Here is a 20,221-nt window from a genome sequence, read left to right on the forward strand (position 1 = left end):
TTGAAAAAGAAAAATTTATGAGTCTGTGGAGACTTAGAAAAAAACAAAAAGAGCAAGACAGGGAAAAAAGTGAAAATGTTTTTTTTTTTTTCCAGAAAAACAGAAGAATGTTAACTAATAAATGTAGAAGGAGTAATGAAATTTTAAAAATCAGTATTTTAGCTGGGTGCAGTGGCTCATGCCTGTAATCTCAGCACTTCAGGAGGCCCAGCAGGCGGATCCCTTGAGCCCAGGAGTTCAAAACCACCCTGGGCAACAAAGCAAGACCCTGACTCTACAAAAATAAAAATAAAGATCATTATTTTGTAATCATCAATGTAATGAATTAGGCAAAGATTATTAATGAATCTAAAACCATTAGGAGGAAGATTGTTGAAGAACAAAAATACGTAGTCTCAAATTAGTACTCTACATATTATTATTATTTTTCAAGTCAGAGTCTTGCTCTGTTACCCAGGCTGGATGCAGTGGCAAGATCTTGGCTCACTGCAACCTCTGCCTTCTGGGTGCAACCTCCGCCTTCTGGGTTCAAGCAATTCTTCTGCCTTAGCCTCCCAAATAGCTGGGATTACAGGCATGCACCACCATGCGTGGATCATTTCTGTATTTTTAGTAGAGACAGGGTTTCACCATGTTAACCAGACTGGTCTCGAACTCCTGACCTCATGATCCAGCCACCTCAGCCTCCCAAAGTGCTGGGATTAGAGGCGTAAGCCACCACACCCGTCCCACATATTATCAGTTATAAAGAGAAAAATATGCCTTGAAAGTAGAGTGATCTATTGGTGACCACATCTACTGAGTGGTTGAGGTTGACATGTCCAGTGGTGAGGTGGTCCAATATTATATACTTCCTAATGTGATGCTCTGGGGAAGTTGCATAGCAAGACCTGTGTGTGTTCTTACTAGAAGTCTTTGATCTGAATCTAACCCTGAGGAAGTAGACACATCTAGAATGTGGTGCATTATGTGTGGGGACAACTGGACAGGACTCTTTTTTTTTTTTCCCCTGAGACAAGGTCTTGCTCTGTTGCCCAGGCTAGAGTGCAAAAGATCATAACTCACTATAACCTCAAACTCTTCAGCTCCAGTGATCTTCCCGCCTCTGCCTCCCAAGGAGCTAGGACTATAGGCATGTGCCATGACCCAGACGCAGATAATTTTTAACTTTTTTATAGACATACGATCTCAACTATGTTGTCCAGGCTGATTTCAAACTCCTGGCCTCAAGTTATCCCTCCACTTTGGCCCTTCAAAGCCCTCGGATTATAGGTATAAGTCACCATGCCTTGCCAGAACTCCTTAAATGAGTCAGTGTCTGAAGAACAGAGCAAAGTGGAGGAAGATAATTGGGGCAACATTCTAGATTGGCAAATGTAATGCATGAACCTTGAATATATTGGGGAAGAAAACAGCCATTTAACACCTATTTGTGTGTTACCCCTAAAAGGGTTCTGTGGAACATTAAGAACTTTCTGGTTTGAAAGTTTGAAATGTCTTGGATTATGTGAGGCTGTATCTATTAAAGGCCTTCTCTCGGCCGGGTGCGGTGGCTCAGGCCTGTAATCCCAGCACTTTGGGAGGCTGAGGTGGGCGGATCACAAGGTTGGGAGATCGAGACCACGGTGAAACCCTGTCTCTACTAAAAATACAAAAAATTAGACGGGCACGGTGGCGGACGCCTGTAGTCCCAGCTACTCAGGAGGCTGAGGCAGGAGAATGGCGTGAACCCAGGAGGCGGAGCTTGCAGTGAGCCGAGATCGCGCCACTGCACTCCAGCCTGGGGGACAGAGCAAGACTCCGTCTCCAAAAAAAAAAAAAAAAAAAAAAAAAAGGCCTTCTCTCTATATATTAGTTGGGGGAAAAGATAGCTTTAACTTTTTAAAAATTCTTTAAGCTCCCAAGTGCTTGGAAACCTTAGCTTTAAATAAAAACACAGCTTTTTATTATGGAAAATTATGGAAGGGTTCCAGTACAATGTATACAAATAAAATAGTGTAATGAACCTATAAATCACCCAGCTTTAATAATGACCAACAATTTACTAATCTTGTTTTATCTAACTCTCTCTCTCTTTTTTTATTTTTATTTTTTGAGGCAGAGCCATGCTCTGTGGCCCAGGCTGGATGCAGTAGCACAATCTCAGCTCACTGCAGCCTTCGCCTGCTGGGCTCAAACCCTCCTCTCACCTTGGCCTCTCGAGTAGCTGGGACTACAGGTGTGCACCACCACATCCACCTCATTTTTGTATTTTTGTAGAGATGGGGTATTGCTGTGTTGCCCAGGCTGGTCTTGAACTCCTGAACTCAAGCAATCTGCCCACCTCGGCCTCCCAAAGACTGGGATTACAGGCTGTGAACCACTGCTCCCGGTGTAACTCTCTCTTTTGCTGAAGTATTTTAAAGCAAATCCCAGACATACAGAATATTATTTTATCCCTGGATACTTTATTATAAATCTCAATGACTTTAAAAATAAAGTACAATGCCATTATCATACCTAACAATGTTCCTTAATATCTTATGTCTAGTCCATGTTCAAACTTTGCCAGGTGCTTAAGAATTTTCATAGTTAATTTGCTTAAATCAGTATACACACAGAGTCTATACGTTGCATCTTTTTGGTCTTGTTTCAGTTTTTTAAAGTCTCTTTTAATTTTTAAAGAAAGACCCCTTTCTTTTTTTAAATGCTATTTGTTTATTGACAAAACTATTTTTGTCAATTCTGTCTTTGTTATATAGAATTTCCCATATTCTGAATTTGGTTAATTGTTTCCTGGTGGTGGTTGACTTATTCTTTTTTTTTTTTTTTTTTTTTTTGAGACGGAGTCTCGCTCTGTTGCCCAGCCTGGAGTGCAGTGGCCGGATCTCAGCTCACTGCAAGCTCCACCTCCCGGGTTTACGCCATTCTCCTGCCTCAGCCTCCCGAGTAGCTGGGACTATGGGCGCCTGCCACCACACCTGGCTAGTTTTTTGTATTTTTTAGTAGAGACGGGGTTTCACCGTATTAGCCAGGATGGTCTCGATCTCCTGACCTCGTGATCCACCCGTCTTGGCCTCCCAAAGTGCTGGGATTACAGGCTTGAGCCACCACGCCCGGCCTGACTTATTCTTGAAACTTTTTTTTTTCCAGGAACACTTCCTAATGGTCCTTCCTGTTGCATCACATCAGGAGGTCCATAACGTCTGGTCATCCACTTTTAGTGACTGGAATAAGTAGTTGTCAATTTTTTTTTTTTAATTGTTACACAGTATAGTTCACACATCTTAAGTGTACAGCTTGGTGAATTTTAACACAGTATGCATGTATAACCACTACCCAGGACATTTTCAGCATCTCAGAAGGTTCTCTTGTGCCCTCCCTTAATTATCCCCCAACCCCAAGGTAACAAGTGTTTTGGCTTTTATCACCTGGATTCATTTTGTGGAATAGGGCATTTTCATTCCTTCTCTTTGGCATTGGCTATTTTTGTTGATATAATGTTTTTAATTTTTTTTTTTTTTTGAGACGGAATCTCGCTGTCACCCAGGCTGGAGTGCAGTGGTACGATCTTGGCTCACTGCAACATCAACCTACCTGGTTCAAGCGATTCTCCTGCCTCAGCTTCCCAAGTAGCTGCGATTACAGGCACCCGCCATCATACCCGGCTAATTTTTTGTATTTTTAGCTGAGACGGGGTTTCATCATGTTGGGCAGGCTGGTCTTGAACTCCTGACCTCAGGTGATCTTCCTGCCTCGGCCTCTCAAAGTGCTGGTGTGAGCCACCGCACCCGGCCCAAATGTTTTTAAATCTTTGACATAATTTCTGACTTACAGAAATATACAAATAGTACAGTTCCTGTATACCTTTGTCCACACAGTCTTACCATTGGTAAAGCAAATCTCACCATTTGCTTTATCATTTATTCTCTCTCCCTTTTATCCCCTCCTTCCTCTGTGTGTGGGTGTGTATGTGTGTGTGTGTATTATATTTCCTTTTTCCCAAGCTCTTTTAGAGTAAATTATAGGCATAATGTTCTTTACCTTTTTTTTTTTTTTTTTTTTGAGATGGAGTCTCGCTCTGTCGCCCAGGCTTGGGTGCAGTGGCACGTTCTCAGCTTACTGCAAGCTCCGCCTCCCGGGTTCACACCATTCTCCTGCCTCAGCCTCCCAAGTAGCTGGGACTACAGGCGCCCGCCACCACGCCTGGCTAATTTTTTATATTTTTAGTAGAGATGGGGTTTTACTGTGTTAGCCAGGATGGTCTTGATCTCCTGACCTCGTGACCTGCCCTCCTCGGCCTCCCAAAGTGCTGGGATTACAGGCGTGAGCCACCGCACCTGGCCAATGCTCTTCACCTTTAAAAATAAGGACATTCTCTTACATACCCGTAGTACAATTTTTGAAATCTGGAAGTCAGCATTGATATAACACTATTAGCCAATTTACAGACTTTATTCAGATTTCATCAATTGTTCTGATAATGTTCCTTATAGGAAAAGAAAATGGTAGAGTGTGAGTTTTATTTGATTGTCATGTCTTTTTAGTTTTCTTTAAAGAATGACTGAGAAATGGTTCCTTATTCTGTTACAGCCTCGAAAACCTTGAAAATTTTTATGAATATGGGCCACTTATTTTATATAATGTCCCTCAATTTGGGTTTGTTTGATGTTTCCTCATAATTCAATATGGGTTATGCATTTTTGCCTGGCATATCCCAGAAATGAAGTATCTTAGCAGAGGCATTTGATGTCAGTGTGTCCCATAATTGTGATGTTAACTTTGGTCATCTGATTAAGGTAGTGTTGACCAAGTTTTTCCACTGGAAAACTTTTTTCTGAACTCCATTGTAAAATTACTATTTTTCCTTGTTTGATTAATATTTATCTGAGGCAAACCCTTTGAGATTATGTAAATAATCCTGTTTTTCAAATGTTAGTCCACTAGTTTTAGCTTCCATTTATGATTTTTACCTGAATCAATCAGTTATTATTGAGATGGCTGCCCAAAGGATGATTTTCATCATTTTTTCTACATGTATTTATTATGTGTATATGTATTTGTTGGGAAGTTTCCCCTATTTTTCATTTATATATGTATAGAATGATGTATTAATTTATCACTATTGATTAATGGATGTGTATTTTTATCAACCAAGATCTGGTAGTAAATGTGTTTACTGCTATTGGATCTGATTTTTTTTTTTTTTTTTTTTTTTTGAGATGGAGTCTCGCTCTGTTTCCCAGGCTGGAGTGCAGTGGCGGGATCTCGGATTACTGCAATTTCCATCTCCCAGATTTGAGCAATTCTCTGCCTCAGCCTCCCAAGGAACTGGGATTACAGGCGCCTGCCACCGTGCCCAGCTAATTTTCTTGTATTTTTAGTAGAGTCGGGGTTTCACCATCTTGGCCAGACTGGTCTTAAACTCCCGACTTCGTGATCCACCCACCTCAGCCTCCCAAAGTGCTGGGATGACAGGCCTGGGCCACCATGCCCAGCCTGATCTGATTATTTTTAGTAATGAGAATACTGGCTGGGTGTGGTGGCTCATGCCTGTCACCCCAGCACTTTGGGAGGCCGAGGTGGGCGGATCACCTTAGGTCGAGAGTTCAAGACCAGCCTGACCAACATGGAGAAACCCCGTCTCTACTAAAAATAGAAAATTTACCTTTGTATTTTTGTATTTGCTTATATATGCAAAGAATGAATTCCTTCCTTTTTGGAAGGAGTCACAAGAAACTAGTAATATTGGTTATCTTTACAGAGTGAAACCTGGATGGTTGGAAATGGGAGTACGATGGAGACTTTTCACATATAAATCTTTTAATGTTTTTACTGAATTAATTAAAAGTTAAAAATTCACACACTGGAGGTCTAAAATTACTGAAACACGTGATCTGAATGTAAGAATTCTAATCAAACAGGTTTCTTAAGTAATACCTGGGCAGATATAAGGATATATGTTTTGGTTATCTTGGTAGATGACAGTAGTAGGAAAATTTGTAGAAAGTTGGCAACTTTCTTTATATGCCATGATATGTGTACTTTAGTCTTAATTAATATTTTGTTTTCTTTTGGCAGCATGCATATGCACTAGAACTTCTATTTGATCAGTTGCATGAAGGAGCGAAAGCTCTTGATGTAGGATCTGGAAGTGGAATCCTTACTGCATGTTTTGCACGTATGGTAAGAGTTTTATTTCTCATTCTGGCCCCAATGGAAGAATATAATATGATTTGTCTGTATTTTTTTTTCACTAGTGGTTTTCATGTTTGTTTGTTTGTTTGTTTATTCTATTAGGATAGTGGTTGGAATGAGCATCACTTAGGATTTTGTTGTTGTTGCAAGTGACAGAACATGCAACCCAAACTGGCAGAGCTAAAAGGGAGTTTATTTAGTTTATATAACAGAAAAGTCTGGGGGTATATACGATCTTTTGTGTGGCTGGATTTAGAAGAGCAGATGTTGTTATTGACAATAGGGTTCTCTCAGTTTCTTGGTTTGGCTTTACTTTCCTCCACATGTTGGTGTCATTATCTGGTAAGCTCTACCCTTGTAACCACAAGATGGTGGCCATTAGCTCCCAAACTACCTTCTTCCAAGTTCTCATTTGGCGGAAAAGAATAGAATGAGCCTGGTTTTCTTTTTTTTTTTCTTCTTAAAACAGGTTTTATTGCGTTTGGTCCACAGTTGGTATTTCACCTTATCTCATGGTTGCAGTGACCCTGGGTAGGGGAATCTGTGTAGTACTTGGTGGGGCATGTGGCCGGGGGAGACAGGGCAGTATAGATGGTCAGGCCCAGAACGGTTTGAGAAGGAGGGCTGGGGGCTCCTGAAAACCTACTGAGGGGCCAGGCGCGGTGGCTCACGCCTATAATCCCAGCACTTTGGGAGGCCTAGGCAGGTGGATCACATGAGGCCAGGAGTTCGAGACCAGCCTGGCCAACGTGGTAAAACCCCATCTCTACTAAAAATACAAAAATTAGCCAGGCGTGGTGGAGCACCTGCAGTCCCAGTTACTCAGGAGGATGAGGCAGGAGAATCCCTTCAACCCAGGAGGTGGAGGTGCAGTAAGCCGTGATTGTGCCACTACACTCCAGCCTGGGCAACAACAACAAAAACCTACTGAGGTACAGTGTTGGGGGTGGGGTTAGCATGGAGAGGGGGTCAGGCTTAGCCCCGATAACTCAGAATTCTACTTCCTTGTTTGGGCCTCAGTTTTCCCACCAGGCCCTGCAACATGTCTGAGAGTCCCAGGGAAATCCAGCCACTCAGGAGCCTGAGATATTTAGCATCATAGCCGGGCCCCCTCTCCCAGGGGACTCATCTCCCAGCACCCTCTCCACTGTCCCTGCCGAGAATGAGCCTGGTTTCTAAACATTCCTACAGGTTTACCAGGATGAAGGTAGAACTTTTGCATTAGAAAAAGTGCTCTTAGAAAAATAATGCCTTGTTGTTATACTTCTGCCTTTTCTCACCAGAGCCTTATCTGGTCAATGGCTATCCAGAGTATTAACTGGGGACCCACTGATGTATGTTGGAGTAAAGGTTGGTCTTTGCTTAGATCATCAAATCAGTGTGATTTGAGAAATATCATGCCTGGAGGCCAGATTGGAAGATTCTGATCTAGTTAAATTGGGAGTTGTGGATCCACCTTGGACTAGAATCCATGTAACTTGCTATAAATGTATAATCAGCAGACCTACTAGAATGTAAGCTCCAGGGAGTTGGGCATTTTCTCTGCTCTTTGTTTTCATTGATGGTATCCTAAACATCTAAAACAATGCCTGGCACATAATAAGGACTCATATTTTCTCAGATGTTTTGCTCATTTTGTAGAGGTTAAGTCCTTATTAATGGGTATCAGTGATTTTTTTTTTAAGGTTAGAAATACCATTTAATAAATGACTCATTCTCTATACTTGACATGTTTATAGTTTTAGAGGATGTATTCATTTTAAAAACTCATTTGGTTTCTGAGTTATTTTTCATAAAATGGCATTAATGTTTTTCACACATTTACCATGTGTGAAAGTGCTTTGTGTTTTAAACACTAGTGCCTGTGTTCTAAGTGCTACCCCATTTTTATGATGGGGTATATGCCTTTTTCTTCCCCATTTTGTACTGAGGAACCTGATCCATAGAAGGAATGATTGGCCGGGTGTGGTGGCTCACACCTGTAATCCCAGCACTTTGGGAGGCCGAGGCAGGTGGATCACCTGAGGTCCAGAGTTCGAGACCAGCCTGGCCAACATGGTGAAACCCCGTCTCCACTAAAAATACAAAAATTAGCCAGGTGTGGTGGCACATGCCTGTAATCCCAGCTATTTGGGAGGCTAAGGCAGGAGAATTGCTTGAGCCCGGGAGACAGAGCTTGCAGTGAGCTGAGATCGTGCCACTGTACTCCAGCCTGGCCGACAAAGCAAGATTTATCTCAAAGAAAAAAAAAAGGAGAAGGAATGGTTAACTTGCCAAGGTATGTATGTATGCAAGTGATGACACTTAGACAAGAACCCAGATAGTCTGACTTCAAAGGCTTTGTAAGGGTTACTTTTTAAATTTTTTATATATTTTTTTAAAACATTTATACTTAATATTTTAATTTACAAATAAATAAATATGCGAAGAAGGGATTTTTGTTGTTGTTGCTTTTTGTTTTTTGTTTTCTGAGACAGGGTCTCACTCTGTCATCTAGGCTGGAGTGCAGTGGCACGATCTCAGCTCACTGCAGCCTCTGCCTCCCAGGTTCAAGTGATCCTCGCACCATGTTAGCCTCCTGAGTAGGTGGGACCACAGGCATGTGACACCACACCTGGCTAGTTTTTGTATTCTTTTGTAGAGACGGGGTTTTGCCATGTTGCAGGCTGGTCTTGAACTCCTGGGCTCAAGTAGTCTACCTGCCTCTGCCTCCCAAAGTGCTGGGAATATAGGTGTGAGCTACTGTATATATTTTCTTGTTTTCTACTAACAGCAGTAGAATCAAGTGTAGAAATTTCTTCCATCAGGCGGGAGGCAGGGTGTGTGGTGGCTCACTCCTGTAATCCCAGCACTTTGGGAGGCCGAGGCAGGCGGATCATGAGGTCAGGAATTTGAGACCAGGCTGACCAACATGGTGAAACTCTGTCTCTACTAAAAATACAAAAAAAATTAGCCAGGCATGATGGTGCGCACCTGTAATCCCAGCTACTCAGGAGTCTGAGGCAGGGGAATCGCTTGAACCCGGGTGGCGGAGGTTGCAGGGAGCTGAGATTGCACCACTGGACTCCAGCCTGGGTGACAGAGCGAGACTCTGTCTCAAAAAAAAAAAAAAAAAAAAAAAATTCCTCCTTGTCAAATTCATTATGTAACATTTTAATATTTAAAGTTATACTTTAGATGGCATTTAAATAAAAAATTACTGTACTACTATTAAATATTGGTAATTTTCTTCAAAGTTCTGGATTTAATCTAAGAAAGTAATTGTTCTTAGTATTATAAGTTTTATTCAATGGGAGTGATAGTTGAGAAAGGTGTATATATGGTAAATAATGTATGATAAACTGAGTGTTTAGCAATCTATAGAAGGCTTAAGCTATTTTTGTTTTCTCTTTGCAGAATATGACTTTAGATAAGGAAAAACTTCAATAATACTTTAGAAAAACAAATTTAGCCCAATGAACTACTGAATTGTTTTCTCTTTTCAAGGTTGGATGTACCGGAAAAGTCATAGGAATTGATCACATTAAAGAGCTAGTAGATGACTCAATAAATAATGTCAGGAAGGATGATCCAACACTTCTGTCTTCAGGGAGAGTACAGCTTGTTGGTGAGTATCAGAAAACTTTAAAAATTTCTTCAGAGGAGTTTTATTTTCAGACGATCCAATGCAAGCTAAATAATACTCAGATATAATTATTGTATTTTTTTTACAATCACTTTTAAGTACTAAAAAATAAAAATGATTATTCTTTTTGCTCACCTAGTGAGTATTTTGCAGTCATCTCTTTGTGAGTTTAATTTTGTATTTTCCTATTAACCTATGAGATTGAATTTTTTGTAATGTGTTTGGCCATTTGGATTTTGTCTTTTGTGGAGTGCCTGTTCAGATATTGGATTGCTTGTATTTTTGACTTATAGGGCTTCTAGCCCTTTATATATATAAATACATTTCTTCTCCCATCTGGGGTGTGCCTTTTCATCTTACCCTTTTGGTAATAGAAATTCTTAATTTTAATGTACTCAGACTTACCAGTTTTTTTCAGTGCTTTTTAAGGATACCCTGAGACCATGAAGATACGTCTCTTATTATTTCTTAGAACCTTTATCATTTTTAGCTTTTCATGTTTAGGTCTTTGATCTTCCTGATGTTGGTTTTTGTGTATGTATGAGGTAAAGGTGGAGTTATATGTTTTTGTATAGGAATATCCAGTTGTCTTCCCCAGACACACTCAGTTCTATTTAAAAAATAAAATACCAGGAGCGGTGGCTCACACCTGTAATCCCAGCACTTTGGGAGGCTGAGGTGGGCAGATCAGGAGGTCAGGAGTTTGAGACCAGCCTGACCAACATGGTGAAACCCCGTCTCTACCAGAAATACAAAAATTAGGTGGGTGTGGTGGCACATGCCTGTAGTCCCAGCTACTCGGGAGGCTGAGGCAGGAGAATCACTTGAACCCGAGAGGCAGAGGTTGCAGTGAGCTGAGATCGCGCCACTGAACTCCAGCCTGGCGACAGAGCTAGAGTCCGTCTCAAATCAATAAAAAAATAAAATAAAATAAAATAAAATAATAAAATAACAAAAATAAAATAAAATAAAATAAAAATAGGCCGGGCGCGGTCCAGCACTTTGGGAGGCTGAGACGGGTGGATCACGAGGTCAGGAGATTGAGACCATCCTGGCTAACACGGTGAAACCCCGTCTCTACTAAAAAATACAAAAAAAAAAAACAACCAAAACTAGCCAGGTGAGGTGGCGGGCGCCTGTAGTCCCAGCTACTCGGGGGGCTGAGGCAGGAGAATGGCATGAACCCGGGAGGCAGAGCTTGCAGTGAGCTGAGATCCAGCCACTGCACTCCAGCCTGGGCGACAGAGTGAGACTCCGTCTCAAAAAAAATAAAAAATAAAAATAAATAAATAAAATTAAATTAAATTAAATTAAAAAATAGGCCTGGGAAGCTCTAGTAGCCACAGCCGCCTGAGTGGCAGCCTCCACAGCCACTTCTAGAGGGATGTGGCTGAGGAGGAAGTGGAGTTGTTGTTGGCCTTGGCCTTTGCCCTGATCCTCTGTGGACACTGAAAGGGGAATACAGGAGTAAACCACACCAAAATGAGTCTCATGTTGCCAGTGAGAGACATGAGAGATCAAGAGATAGATGAAGGTCAAGTGACAGATCATGGGATTCATCTCATGAAAGAACAGCGTCTCAACTCACTTCTTGTATTAGAAATGTTACTTCTCCGGCTGGACGCGGTGGCTCATGCCTGTAATCCCAGCACTTTGGGAGGCCGAGGCAGGCGGATTACCTGAGCACAGTTCCTCTTGTTCAAGCAGTCCTTGTTCTCCAAAAGCCTCCCCACATGGTTCCATTAGCAGTGCTGGGAACAGCATTAGAAACAGTAGTCAGTCAAGTTTAGATAATAGCTGTTAAGATATCTGGGGAGATGGTGTTTGTATTTGAGAATGCAAAAGAAGGAGCTCAGAATATAAGAACATCTGAACGAATAGCACCAATAGTGAGTAACACTAGGTTTGTTGTAGACCCATATGTTTCTACTGCAGAACCAAATACAGTGTTGGGCAGGATGTTTGTTTGGATCTGGCCAAGAACATAACTTTACACAACCCAATGAGAAAGGAGAGTACGGAGTAGCAGAGGGAATTGGTTCCACTGTGTTTCAATCTATTCTGGATTACTATAAAATAGGAATTACCTGTTGTCCTGATGGCATAACTGTTCCTGAATTGAGAGAAGCATGGGACTATCTTGTATCGCTTTTGAATGTAGTACTATTAAGGTACTATATATTAAGTTAACTTAAATAGGTGCTTCTGCCAAAGTATTCCTCCAGTAAAATTCATGTAGTTTGCTGCCCATAAGGAGTAAAAATTATTTATCTTGGGTTTATTTGAATGATTAGGATGAGATTTAAAACAGAACTTATAAGTTCCGTTATCTCCAGTGCGTTTCACCCTTTAGAGTGAGTCACGTGCAGGGAGTGTGAACGACAGAGGTAGTTTATTATCCAGTCTGCCTTATCCTTAATCTGTTCACAGATATATATTTACTAATGCTTTTGTTCTTAAGAGTTGTGGGATACAGGCTCATGCCTGTAAACCTAGCACTTTGGGAGGCTGAGGTGGGTGGATCACCTGAGGTTAGGAGTTCATAAAAAAGAGTTGCGAGATAGGAAAATGAAGTGCTTTTCGTTTACTAAATGATTGTAAACTCCAGTTTTTCATCAAAATCAAATTCCATTGTTTTAATGTTTCTGACCAAACAAAAAATAAAATGAGTTAAAAACAACAAAAAAGTGAATATCCAGTTGTCCCAGGATTATTTATTGAAAAATCTATCCTTTCTCCATTGTAAACCTCCTGTACTAGAATTCTTCACATTAAGTTTGATCTGAACAGGTTTTTAAAGCATAGCTGTTTTTCTTTCAGTGGGGGATGGAAGAATGGGATATGCTGAAGAAGCCCCTTATGACGCCATTCATGTAGGAGCTGCAGCCCCCGTTGTACCCCAGGCGGTGAGTCAGGATTTTTTTCTGTTTGTGTGTTTTATTCAACTAACACTTTACAAGACTTAACTAGAAAAGACTTCTAGATGATGTTTAAAATATAATTAGATTTTCATATCATACATTTTGGTTACAATTAGCTATTACTCTTTTCTTTTTTCATATGCAAACAATTGTATAAATGACATGAAAATTACTAAACCCCAGCTTGTGGCGCTCATATTTGATCCGGGTAAGAACTGGGACAACAGTAGAATTGGAAAAATCCCTTTGGAGTTTATGACCTGATAATCAGTTTGATTTTTTTTTTTTTTTTGAGGTGGAGATTTGCTCTTGTCGCCCAGGCTGGAGTGCAGTGGTGCAATTTCAGCTCACTGCAACCTCCACTTCCTGGGTTCAAGTGATTCTCCTGCCTCAGCCTCCCGAATAGCTGGGATTACAGGTGCCTGCCACCACGCCCAGCTAATTTTTGTATTCTTAGTAGAGACAGGGTTTCACCATGTTGGCCAGGCTGGTCTTGAACTCCTGACCTCGGGTGATCTGCCCACCTCAACCTCCCAAAGTGCTGGGATTACAGGCGTGAGCCACTGCGCCTGGCCAGTTTGATGTTTTTTAAATACCATAATATGTACGGCTGTATTTGGTGTATGGGAGAGATGAGAAAGTATTTGCCATACATTGTATTCTCACAAAGCTTGTATTCTAGAAGAGATATGTCATATATGTAACCAGGAAATTAGCGATATGATAGTATATAATTAACACATGATATCTATTGGAAGGAAAATAAAATATGCATATGAGGGAGAGAATTGTGCAGTGAGTGGTCAAGGAGACATCACATAGGGATGGAACTTGAACTGAATCTTAAAGAATAGTAGGATATATGGCCAGGCATGATGGCTTATGCCTGTAACCCCAGCACCTTGGGAGGCCAAGGTGGGAGGATTGCTTGAGCCTAGGAGTTTGAGACCAGTCTGAGTAACATGGCAAGACTCTGTTTAAAAAAAAAAAATTAGCCAGGCATAGTGGCGCATATGCCTGTAGCCCCAGTTACTCTGGAGGCTGAGGTGGGAAAATTGCTTGAGCCCAAGTGGTTGAGGCTGCATTGAGCCATGTTTGTGCCGTGGCACTCTAGCCTGTGGTCCTAGATTTCTGTTATATATGCCTCTTGCATAGTTCTTGACTAGATGACCAGGGGATGAAGGTGACACTGTTTCTTCTGCCTAGTCTCATCTGGTTTTTTTGTAGGCTTAGATCAGTTATGGGAAGCTGAAAGTTGGATAATTTGTTCTGGTCATTGACTTGCTGCTTATTGGCCGAGTGACTGGGAAAATCACTTAATTGCTTTGGCCCTGTTATCTGTTTTTTGTTTTGTTTTGTTGTTGTTTTTAAAATAGCTCACGCCTGTAATCCCAGCACTTTGGGAGGCTAAGGTAGATGAATCACTTGCGCTCAGAAGTTCGAAACCAGCCTTGGCAGCATGGCAAAACCCCATCTCTACAAAAAATACAAAATTTGATGTGGCAGGCACTTGTAGTCCCAGCTACTCAAGAGGCTGAGGTGGGAGGATAGCTTGGATTGCCTGAGCCTGAGAGGTTGAGGCTGCAGTGAGCCACGCTTGCACTACTACATTCCAGCCTGGGTGACAAAGTGAAACCCTATCTCGAAAAAAAAGAAAAGTAGATTGAACCAGTGGTTTTAACACATTTTAACTGAAGTATTAATATAATACAGAAAATTTTACAAGTCATAAACAAACAGCTCAATTGAATTTGAACACATGACCAATGAGTTTTTAACTTTTCAAAAAAAAATATATTGACAACCTAGAGTGAACAGTTAAAACCTGAAATAGAACTGTGCTTAAATGAGGGGGGTGGGTGCAGGGCCCATTTCTCCCTTCTGGGACCCTGAGGTGATCTTAAAAGATATTTCTAGATTTAATTAAATTGAATTTAAATATTGTAGTAATCCTTGCAGGTATTATAGGGGTATGTATACATCTGATTTAAGATAGATGTACTGAAGGGGCTTTCCAGTTTTAAGAGAGCAGAATGAAGAGGTTTATGCCTTCTCTTGGATATCACCCCAAGATAGCCGGAAAAACAGAAGCATAAACTCCATACTCAATTAACTAGGAGACTATACCTGCAATCCTGAACTCTACAGTGTGTGAAGATAGAAAGCAGATGGAATAATAGCTGACCCAGGAGGGTGGAGGAAATGGAAACTAAAGAGACTACATTAAAGAAGAAACCTTACTTCGGTTTTCTGTTGTAGTTTTTCGTTTTTTTGAGACTGAGTCTCGCTCTTGTCACCCAGGCTGGAGTACAGTGGCACGATCTCGGCTCACTGCAACCTCTGCCTCCTGGATTCAAGCAATTCTCATGCCTCAGCCTCCCAAGTAGCTGGGATTATTCTATGTTCTGCCTTTGGCCTGCCAAGAGGATAGTTCTATATTAGGTGGTTCAGTTCAAACATTTTGAGCACTGCAGTTGTACCAGGTACTGTGTTAGATGCTAAAGGCACAAAGATGAATAAGACACAGTCCCCATCCTCAAGAGCTTGTAGTTTAGTCGAGGAGGCTGATAGTTGAGTAATAATATAACAATCAAAGTATGTACAGGGTGAGTATCCCTTATCCAAAATGCTTGGGACCAGAAGTGTTTTAGATTTTGGATTTTTTCAGATTTTTTCATGTTTTGGAATATTTGCATATACATAATGAGATATCTTGGGGATGGGGCCAACTCTAAACAAAACTCATTTATGTTATAACTCTTATACACATAGCCTGAAGGTAATTTTATGTAATATTTCAAATAATTTTGTGCATGGAATAAAGTTGTGACTGCATTTTGACTGTAACTTGCCACATGTCAGGTGTGAAATTATCTACTTGTGGTGTCATGTTGATGTTCAGAGTTTTGGATTTTGGAGCATTTCCAGTTTTGGGTTTTCAGATTATTGATGCTCAATCTGTATATACTGTGTATTTATTTTTAAGACAGAGTTTCGCTGTGTCACCCAGGCTGGAGTGTGGTGGCATGATCTTGGCTAACTGCAGCCTCCGTCTTTAGGTTCAAGGAATTCTCCTGCCTCAGCCTCCTGAGTAGATAAGACTACAGGCATCCGACACCAAGCCTGGATAAATTTTGTACTTTTTTTTTTTTTTTTTTGAGACGGAGTCTCGCTCTTCGCCCAGGCTGGAGTGCAGTGGCCGGATCTCAGCTCACTGCAAGCTCCGCCTCCCGGGTTTACGCCATTCTCCTGCCTCAGCCTCCCAAGTAGCTGGGACTACAGGCGCCCGCCACCTCGCCCGGCTAGTTTTTTGTATTTTTTTAGTAGAGACGGGGTTTCACCATGTTAGCCAGGATGGTCTTGATCTCCTGATCTTGTGAGCTGCCCGTCTCGGCCTCCCAAAGTGCTGGGATTACAGGCTTGAGCCACCGCGCCCGGCCTAAATTTTGTACTTTTTTAGTAGAGTTGGGGTTTCACTGTGTTGGCCAGACCGGTCTTAAACTCCTGACCTCAAGTGATCTGCCCACTTTGGCCTCCCAAAGTGCTGGAATTACAGGCGTGAGCCACCATGTCCGGCCTCAACCTGTATATACTAAATGAAGAACATTTCTGCTTTCTGCCCATGGACACTAAAAGTTGTTTATAATGATGTCAAATGACTATTAATATAAAATCTGGGCCAGGCACGGTAGCTCACACCTGTAATCCAAGCACTTTGGGAGCCTGAGGTGGGTGGAGTACTTGAGGTCAGGAGTTTCAGACCAGTGTGGCCAATATGGTGAAACCCCGTCTTTGCTAAAAATACAAAAATTATCAGGGCATGGTGGCATGTGCCTGTAGTCCCAGCTGCTTGAGAGACTGAGGCAGGAGAATCGCTTGAACCCAGGAGGCAGAGGTTGTAGTGAGCTGAGATCATGTCACTGCACTCCAGCCTGAGTGACAGAGTGAGACCCTGTCTCATACATAAATAAATAAAATAAAATAAAATCTGTAACTTGGTGTGTATGTGCTTTTTTTTTTTTTTCTTTTAGCTAATAGACCAGTTAAAGCCTGGAGGAAGATTGATATTGCCAGTTGGTCCTGCAGGTGGAAACCAAATGTTGGAGCAGTATGACAAGCTACAAGATGGCAGCGTCAAAATGAAGCCTCTGATGGGGGTGATATACGTGCCTTTAACAGATAAAGAAAAGCAGTGGTCCAGGTGGAAGTGATTTTATCTTCTGCTCTTTCTTCTTCCACACATGCAAGGTGAAAGGGTGTGGATTTTAAGACATTAGATTACAAGAGCTGTTTTTGGTTGTCACCTTTATGCTCCTCCATTATAACATCAGAAATTCATTACATTAAAAATGTGAAAAATGTTGCATGGTCTGCCCTTATTTTGGTTTAACATATATATCTTTGGGAAAGGGAGGGTGAGACTTGGTTGGCACAAAGGCTTTTTTTTCTTTGTTTTTTTTTTAAGAGACTTTCAGCTACAATTCAGTACTTTGTAAGGATTTTTTATTCATTATCAGCCACTCTGTTTTTATATTTTTAAATTATTTTTATAGCACTGGATGGGCATGGAAACAATGAGTTTGGTCTGTAAAAGAGGCCAGGCGGAGTGGCTCACGCCTGTAATCCCAGCACTTTGGGAGGCCGAGGTGGGCAGATCACTTGAGGTCAGGAGTTTGAGACTAGCCTGGCCAACATGGTGAAACCCCGTCTCTATTAAAAATACAAAATCAGCTGGACGTTGGGGCGCAGGCCTGTAATCCCAGCTACTCATGAGGCTGAGCCAGGAGAATCGCTTAAGCCCTGGAGGCAGAGGTTGCAGTGGGCCGAGATTTTGACACTGCTCTCCAGCCTGGGACACGGAGCGAGGCTCTGTCTCAAAAAAAAACGAAAAACAAAAAACAAAACCAGGGGCCGTCATTTCCTGCCCTGTTTATTGTACCAACAAGGAGAAAGAAGGGGAAAGATAACAGTTGTCTCAATTTTCTAAAATGTCACAATACCAGAGAGGACATTCTACCTCTCAGCTTGGTTTATCTGTTTCAACCAAATCATAGATACCTGACAGCCCATATCTATTTTTCATTCAGCCTTGTTTAAGAGTCACCTTCTCCCCATTCTATAGAATAGGCCAACCACTGTTTAAGCTATTCTGGCTAAATTCCTAGGGACAGGCAAGGATTCTACAAGTTACCCAGTGAGTGCCCAGGTCTCACAAACCCACCCAGAGGGTCAGCAGCATGCAGCAACTTTCAGCATAGCATGGCTTATAAAGAATGTCCACTTTTGTTTTATGTCTCAGCATAATCTGAGTATTTTGTTTGAAGCCAAGATTTCTCTTCTCTTTTCCTGTGCTTCCCACTCCCTTCCATGAGAGAGAGTGACATCAGTACATAACAGTGCCATTAGCCCAAATTACTTGAAATTAAATGCCAAAACAAGAAAGGCTTTACAGTTTCCTTGTCTTAGAATCTATTTTTATTTGACATAAAGATTCTTATTTTAAAATATTTTCTTAATAATTAAAAGGGGTGATAATAAGTTTAATAGATCTCTCAATTTTGTTTGTATTCTTCACCAATAGCTATTTTCTGTGAATTATAGCCTGGAACACAGCCACTGAAAGAAAAAAAAAAAGCATTTTAGGCCAGGCATTTTATGCCTGTAATCCCAGCACTTTGGAAGGCTGAGGCGAGCCAATCATCTTAAGTCAGGAGTTTGAGACCAGCCTGGCCAACATGGTGAAACCGTGTCTCTACTAAAAACACAAAAATTAGCTGGGCATGGTGGCTTACACCTGTAGTCTCAGACACTCAGGAGGCTGAGGCAGGAGAATCGCTTGAACCCAGGAGGCGGAGGTTGCAGTGAGTCAAGATCACACTGCTGCATTCTAGCCTGGGCAACAGAGCAAGATTCTGTCTCAAAAAATTAATTAATTAATTAATTAATTAAAATTAAAATTAAAAAGGCATTTAAAAAATTACTGGTTTTTTTCAACTGGAATCAGATGTAGTTACTAATAACTAACTACAGCCTTCCTTCACTTTGCTTCTAGTATGGTTTATACAGTTACATAATTGTGAGATTATTACAGTATAAAAGGGGCAAATATGTTACTGAAATTTGATAAGAAGAGTTGATTTTCATTAGAAACTTTGAAATTTTTCTTTTTATATACAATAAATATTAGTGAACATCTTGCCTATAACTTAATTATGAAGGAATTATAAAAAGGGAATTTTGTTTTTATGACTAGAGGTAGATTTACTGTGAAGCTGACAAAGCTGAAGCTGCAGAGCCCTTGCTTGCGTAGGTTTTCTCTGACCCTGTTCTTAATTTAATTTAATTTAATTTAAAAAAATTTTTTTTAAGGCAGAGTCCTGCTCTGTTACCCAGGCTGTGTAGAGCAGTGGTGCAATCTCAGCTCACTACAACCTCCGTCTCCTAGGTTCAAGCGATTCTCCTGCCTCAGCTTCCCGAGTAGCTGGGAGTACAGGCGCACAGCTTATTTTTGTATTTTCAGTTGAGAAGGGGTTTTACCATGTTGACCAGGCTGGTCTTGAACTCCTGACCTCAGGTGATCTGCCCGCCTTGGCCTCCCAAAGTGCTGGGATTACAGGTGTCAGCCACCATGTCCGGCTCTGTTCTTAATTTTATATTAAGCATAGTCTTACTGTTTTTTTTTTTAACTTCATAAAAAGGTTCCCCTGCTCTCTAATTATATAAACCTTAGGCCGCCACAAAACCTGAATCCACCCTTGATAAAACCAAACTATTTGTATTAACAAATTTAAAATAGGACCAGGTACAGTGGCTTATGCCTGTAATCCCAATGCTTTGGGAGACTGAGGTGGGAGGATCACTTGAAGCCAGAAGTTCAAGACAAGCCTGTGAAACATAGTGAGACCTCATATCTACTAAAAATTTAAGAACTAGCCAGGCGTGGTGGTGTGCACCTCTAGTTCTGGCTACTTGGGAAGCTGAGATGAGAGGATCACTTAAGCCCAGAAGCAGCTGTGAGCTGTGATCACCACAGCATTCCAGGCTGGGCAACAGAGCAAGACCTTATCTCTAAAAAAAAATTTAGAATAATTTTTATATTTATGGACAATTATTCAGTCATCTGCTAAACATTAAATGTATACCTGCTTTTAGGCTGGGTGCAGTGGCTTATGCCTGTAATCCCAGCACTTTGGGAGGCGGCGGAGGTGTACTCAGACAGGATTTTGAAATGATTTTAATGAAAGGACTTTTCAGAGAAATATGGGAAAGGTTATGGAAACAAATAAAGGATGTTGTTGTACCCAGGGATCAGGGACACCCAGGGTAATAGCAAGAAGCTTTTACCATTATAGACCTAAAGGGGAAGTGGCAGGAAACAACTTTACTGAAACCCATTGAGAACAGGGACAGCCAGGGTCAGGGGTGGAGGTCATGGGAGCTTGGTTCCTGACAGGAGCGGTCGTGAGAGAGGGAAGTGGCTACTACTAGGTCTCTGAGT

The 20,221-nt window shown here is 41.3% G+C and overlaps 1 protein-coding gene across 2 annotated transcripts in view; it reads left to right on the forward strand.

Annotated features, from left to right (window-relative positions):
* Positions 1-20,221, forward strand: part of PCMT1 (protein-L-isoaspartate (D-aspartate) O-methyltransferase) — a 58,222-nt gene that overhangs the window by 32,025 nt on the left and 5,976 nt on the right. The window contains exons 4-7 of one of the 2 annotated variants that reach the window (XM_010381042.2): positions 6,061-6,165; positions 9,664-9,784; positions 12,623-12,708; positions 16,755-16,971. In XM_010381042.2, the coding sequence (XP_010379344.1) occupies positions 6,061-6,165; positions 9,664-9,784; positions 12,623-12,708; positions 16,755-16,934 (492 nt within the window). In that variant the 3' untranslated portion in view covers positions 16,935-16,971. The remainder of the gene's footprint in view (positions 1-6,060; positions 6,166-9,663; positions 9,785-12,622; positions 12,709-16,754; positions 16,972-20,221) is intronic. The other variant, XM_010381041.2, reaches the window with a different exon arrangement.

Source organism: Rhinopithecus roxellana, chromosome 4 (assembly GCF_007565055.1).
Source record: "Rhinopithecus roxellana isolate Shanxi Qingling chromosome 4, ASM756505v1, whole genome shotgun sequence".
In the NCBI taxonomy this organism is placed as follows: Eukaryota; Metazoa; Chordata; class Mammalia; order Primates; family Cercopithecidae; genus Rhinopithecus; species Rhinopithecus roxellana.